The sequence below is a fragment of the Crassostrea angulata genome, unplaced genomic scaffold (genome assembly GCF_025612915.1).
Source record: "Crassostrea angulata isolate pt1a10 unplaced genomic scaffold, ASM2561291v2 HiC_scaffold_107, whole genome shotgun sequence".
In the NCBI taxonomy this organism is placed as follows: Eukaryota; Metazoa; Mollusca; class Bivalvia; order Ostreida; family Ostreidae; genus Magallana; species Magallana angulata.
The window spans coordinates 41,239-47,238 of record NW_026441662.1 but is presented as its reverse complement, the minus strand read 5'-3'; the positions used below and the strand labels follow the sequence as shown (position 1 = coordinate 47,238).

Sequence of the window (6,000 nt, the reverse complement as noted above, 5' to 3'; positions counted from 1 at the left end):
TTCAAGCCAACCATAAACCTCGGACCATAACTGGGTCTCCAGAAAGGGGTTAAATGTTTAAAATAGAAAAAGCATATGCTACGAAATGTAATGTTACAAGGAACTGCTGTTCAGGTGAGCGATGTGGCCCATGGGCCTCTTGTTATCTATGTGAAGAATGACTGCGTATTATTCACTTGACGTAACGCCTCAAGCATATTACTTCAATATTTCGTTGATATGTCATTGCGGCTGGTTTGTTTGTTTGTATTGAGTTTTCTTTGCTTTATTTGTGTAACACTCGACTACTTAAAGATTGTCTTTGTTGTCCACATATAACCAATATGGAATACAATTGACACATATTGGGGTAAAAAAAACCAAAATTTAAATATCACCGAAATCTTATAATTCAGGTTAGCATTTTAGAAGTTACCGCCACCAGATGGACACGGGAGCATATTTGGGGCGAACATTTGTTGGATAAAAAAATTATTCATTGTTATACCTTTTATCGTCTTATCAACATACCAAAAAATTGTGTCTTTTTATTTATACAAATATTTCATATTGTATTGATGTGATTCTTCCTAATTTAAATCGCGTTATAAAGTTTGATTGTTGAAAATTGGCTTTTGCCATCGTGATAGACTGTTTCCCTGAACTACCCACAATGCTACTTTTGCGGAGCATTATGGGTAAGCCAGAGGAACAGGCTACATATGAGTGTTCCCCACTGATATACATGTATATATTTACATTCACTTTCTTACCTCTTATTAAATTGCATTGATAGATTTGAGTGATATTTACGCATAACACAGAAGACCCAATCACCAAATCTGGTGCGGATGAATACATTCAGTTTTCCTTCAGAACATGACTGACTCTCCTCCCGACTTCAAACCGGATCACGACCTGATATTATACTTGGGCTGATTAATATTTCATGGATGTAAATATTTTTTAAGATTTAAATGAATTCAATTGATTAATTTCTTAGTATATACCAAAAATAAATTCATCAAATTACAGAATAAAAATAAGATTGTGTTATTAGAATTTAAAACTCTTGTGCACTATTTTTGTCAGCATAATTTGGCTGTTGCAATGGCTCTTCCAATAATTGGGCATTACTCGTTGAATAAGGCCGAGATTTTTTAAAATAAATCATATTTGCGGAAAGAGAACAAATGTTAAAAAACGTAAATATTAGCATTGAATCATTATTTTTTTAAAGATGTGGTCTCATAACTGCAACGGTGTGTGCAAACAAATTTTCATAACGCGCTAGCGCGCGTTATTCAATTTGTATGCACACACCGTTGCAGTTATGAGACCACATCTTTAAGAAAATAATGATTCAATGCTTAAATATCTTGTAAATTTTATCCATATATTTGAAAAATATCGTCTAGAGACAATTTCTATTTTTCGTAAATAATTCTTCTCTCAAAAATTGCTTTAATATATTACCTGAACTTCTTTGGTAGAATTTTAGGCCCTGAGATATCCTGTTTTTACCAAAAAAAATCTGTTTTAATTTCTAAATAAATACCAAAATGCTTTCAAATTTGGATCTGTTTTTCTTCAAATTTTATATATATACAAAGCCCTTCTCACTGAATCCAAAAACTCAGGAAAATGAGAGTCGGGGAACATCGTTTACCTTGTGTACACCTTTGTATACATCGCCAGTGGCACCGCGCCTGATACATTAATCTATCTTATACACAAAATTCTTAGTGGTACGATATGTGCTCATTTTTTTTTTTACACAAAATCGCCTTCTTTGGAAAGCGTAACTTGTCCTCCACCCCCCCCCTTCCAAAAATCTTAAAGGGAAATACATGTAACTCTCACATCGGTAAAGGCTAGAATATAACAAATGAAACATCCCTTGATCTTGCATGCACAGATCTCTACGGAGGGGAGTATCAAGGGTCTGCCGGGGGAAGAGGATACCCCTCCCTCCACTAGAAAATCCAGGCTTATTGAGTTGACGTATTAAGTAACTTATTGAATTTATTTCTTGTACATGTAGCGATTACTGCAGAAACAATTACATCATCCGTAAACGAAAATGACAAGCTTGAGGGGGCGTTACGAAAAAAAATGGCATTTTTTATTCATATTGAATTATATAGAATATTACACTCTCTCTCAATGTTTAAGTTCTGTGGTGCACGGAACTTCATGCAGTTAACTTTTATAGTGAAATAATAATTTCATTCCCACTAAGGCAAGAATACTTGTGATACAAGAGAATTCCGATATTATTCAGATCAAATTTGATTTTAATTACCAACACCTCCTTATTTCCAACAATTTCTTTTAAAATTTACAACTCTCAATTTCCAACAAATTCTTTTAAAATTTTCAGATGTGTCAAACAAACATTATCTAAAGAATATCGGATTCATAAAAAAAAATTGGGTATTCACAATTGTCAAGAATTAACATTTTTAAAAGCAGTGGGAAGGGGGTATATTTATTGGCATACGATTTAAATATTTGATAGATCTATATTTAAAGATTCTGAATGTAACAAATGTGTACTGATCAAATATATTTGTAGGTCAGTTTAAAAAAAGTTAATGTATTTTAATAAACCTATTGCATCAATTAAAATAACAATACCATAAAACTACTAAATAAAAACGAAGAGTGTTAGTACCTGTATATTTAATAGTTAACTCTTCAGCAATGAAATTATTCTATATATTTACAAATTAACATACACATGTTTACATGAATGATATGTACTCCAACGTACACTGTAGATACCAGTCATTGTACACTATCACTGTGTTGTTGTTACATCGTCTTACAACATACACATAATACATAGATGAAATTATCTTATGGATATGTAATGTTCACTGTAGATACTTGTACACTGTCACTGTGTTACTCAACCATTGTCCCACCCAGAGATTGTTCTCATCATCCACACACACACTACGGGGGTACTTTACCTCTTGTTGTTCTGTGAGTAGTAAAGACAAGAACTGACCGTCCTGATCCAGAAGATGAACTGTTTTACTGATATCATCACTCACCAAGATGTGACCGAGTACATCAGTACATATTCCATAGGGATTAAACTCTGACCCCTGACCTGTGTAGAAGAACCTGTGTTGTCCTGATTTATACACCACCACTACATCATGTTTGTTATAGTCTGATACACAGACATCACCATTGATGTTTTCTGTGATGTAGTGTGGATCACCATACAGTCCCTGTCTTTTGTTGTCTCTCTGTATGTTCTGTATTTCTTTCCCTGTCTTGTTGTACCTGGTGACTTTAGCCTCTTTATCCTTCATCATCCCCACAAGTATGTCCCCGTTGATGTGGGAGGAGTGTATACTGACTGGTCTCCAGTTTCCTGTTTTAATGAATCCAGTGATTGTATTATTTGGTGTTATCCTTTTAATGACTTTGTTGTCTGTGTCTGTATAGATCAGATCCCCGTCCTGTGTGACTGTGTGGTAGCCATATCCACGTCTGGTTTTTATCTTCTTTAGCTGATTCCCCTGTAGATCTGTTTGGACAAGGTTACCAACTTCATCACTGGCCCAGAGTCTGCCTGATTTACCCAGTGATATCTGAAATACACTGGGAACACCTGATACTGTGTACTCTCTGACCTTGGTGACAGAGGAAGACAGACACAGTGTTTGTTTCATGTCATATTTCTCTCTGTCTTGTTTTCTCTGTTTCCCTGTAGGTTTCAACTGTGTAGAGGCAGTCTCCATGGGCTTTATTTTTCTGTTCTCTGGTTTAATATTAGGAACAATTATTTTACCCAGTAGTTTGGCGACATCTTCCTTGCTATATTGACCAGCAGTAAATACGGGTGGGACAGGTGTGGATGTCTCTGGTATGGGCCTTATGATAAGATTTTCTGAATTGAGAGCAAATGTTAATTGTTCTATGTTTGAAGGGGATAGGTAACTGTAAAATGTTTTGATTAAATCATTGAGATAGTTGATATAATCATCAATATCTTGGTTTTGGCCGTATAATGTTTCTAATAATGACTGTTCTATTTTGTTGACTCGTTCTATTTTATCTGATGTGACTGTGTCTACCAGCTTTTTCACAGCCTCAGCTTCAGCCTTCATTGATGTTTTTAAACCTTCCATGATCTTCTTTATTTCTTTGACATCACCAGCAATATCCTTTTTCAAATCTTGAGAAGTTGGTTCGAAATAATTTCTAATTTTGGCAATTTCTTCTTGACATAGCGAAACCTTTTCATCAAAGACCATTTCTAGATCGGTAAACACATGACCGCGATGTTCTTTTGTGGTTGTACATTTGTAACAAAGTGGTATTTGACATTCCTCGCAGAGAATAACCATTTCTTTCGTGGGGTGGATCTTGCATTTCTCTACAGGAATTGTTCGTTTGCGTTGTTTATAAGGAACCACTTCATGGTTCTTGGTTTTCTCATTTTTCTGATGTTTATCTTGGCATTGTTCACACATTGGTTGGTGACAGTCATTGCAGTAAAACTGGCAGTTCTTCTTACAGTCTTCAGTGCCACACACCAAGTAATGCTGGGCGTCGGGTGGAATTTGTGATTCAGATAATGCCATCTGAAATTAGGAAAGTCCAAGCAATTTAAAGGAAGCTGTGACATTTATTTATTTATTAATTACCAACTTTTATTCTCTGGCTAGGTAAATATACATACAATGTATAGACCTGATTCTGAGCAGAAATGTGTTATACATATCAATTAGCTTCAGTAATCATGCGTGGATCCAGAATTGTTTTTCTAGGGAGACGGGTCCTGCAATTGTGTTGCGTTTGACGGTTGGGCGGTTAGTTCCTGGCACAGGTCATTTGGTTTACAGTATACAATTATATATTATTTAAAAATACATTTGGTTGAAATTATAAACACTTTTTGTATTAAGAAAAAAAAACTACAACAAAAAATTAAATGGTTGAATGGATGAGATGCTAGTTCGAAATAATTAGCCCCCCCCCCCCACACACACACACACACTTTCATTTTGCTTCCGACGCCAGTGATTACCACCTATAGTCTGTCCCAAGATATTTATGCAGCACATTTGGACGATTTAAAAAAAAATACACATACCTGTGAAAGAAGTACACTTAAAATAGTTGAAAGGGATAATTTCCAAGATAATTTCATTGACACATTATCAACTGTCACTCAATTCACAGGAATGAAAACAGATTCCTTACGGAGATTTTTAATGGGGAATGTTTACATCTTTACTCCATTCGGAATACACTCGGAATACATCGCGCAATTTTTCAACGTTAGCATCCGGGCTTGCTGCAATACAAAATCGCCGTATATATAACATTTTTTAGCATTGTATTGAAACCTGATACGCTAACAGGGGCGTTTCGACTGAGAAATCTTGGTATTTATAAATATCAAGCAATTAAGCAAAATGTGAATCCAAAATATCTTGGGACAGACTTATAGATTCTAGTGTTTAAAAAAGGCCGCTACTTTCGGTTTGGTTAATAAGAATAGTACATATAAAATTGTCCATTGTTCATCAACTTAATAATCGTAAACGCAATCTATTATTTACGCAAGTGAATGAATACATATGCCAACTTCTTTACATCATGAGATATCGATACACTTATTCAACTTACCGTGTGTATTGATGTGACCTTTAAGTTAGTTCAGCCATTGTGACGTGAATGACAACCGTGAGACTCGAATGAGAGAATGCGAGACTTGTGTAATTTACTTCCTGGTGTAATGTTTAAATCTCTTGACCTCTTACCCTGAATAAACAGTCATTTATTTACATTAGAGACCCGGTGTCTATGTGATATGGGTGCTGTGTTGCAACCACTATTGAAATAAAACCACTATTAAAATAAATTATTTCAATAGTGGTTGGGAATGCATTTCATTACAAAAATCTCTGCAACCACTATTGAAATAAAACCACTATTGAAATAAATTATTTCAATACTGGTTGGGAATGTATTTCATCTGAAGAATCACTT

At 34.9% G+C, this 6,000-nt stretch overlaps 1 protein-coding gene across 3 annotated transcripts; it reads right to left on the bottom strand.

Annotated features, from left to right (window-relative positions):
* Positions 1-2,647: 2,647 nt before the first annotated feature.
* Positions 2,648-5,704, bottom strand: LOC128169220 (uncharacterized). 3 transcript variants are annotated; one of them, XM_052835387.1, is made up of 2 exons: positions 5,638-5,704; positions 2,648-4,586 (listed from the first exon to the last, which is right to left on the bottom strand). In XM_052835387.1, the coding sequence occupies exon 2, from the start codon at positions 4,584-4,586 to the stop codon at positions 2,859-2,861; it is 1,728 nt and encodes a 575-aa protein (XP_052691347.1). In that variant the 5' UTR covers positions 5,638-5,704; the 3' UTR covers positions 2,648-2,858. The 3 variants fall into 3 exon arrangements, with proteins under 3 accessions (XP_052691347.1, XP_052691345.1, XP_052691348.1); XM_052835385.1 differs by lacking the exon at positions 5,638-5,704 and adding an exon at positions 5,099-5,280; XM_052835388.1 differs by lacking the exon at positions 5,638-5,704 and adding an exon at positions 4,685-4,822.
* Between the last annotated feature and the right edge of the window lie 296 nt (positions 5,705-6,000).

What these genes read in the sequence shown, in the direction of transcription:
- LOC128169220 (XM_052835385.1), bottom strand. Translation starts at nt 5,155, where the DNA reads ATGAAATTATCTTGGAAATTATCCCTTTCAACTATTTTAAGTGTACTT. An exon ending in TAAGTGTACTTCTTTCACAG is followed by an intron (nt 4,587 to 5,098) that starts GTATGTGTATTT and finishes TCCTAATTTCAG; the next exon opens with ATGGCATTATCTGAATCACA.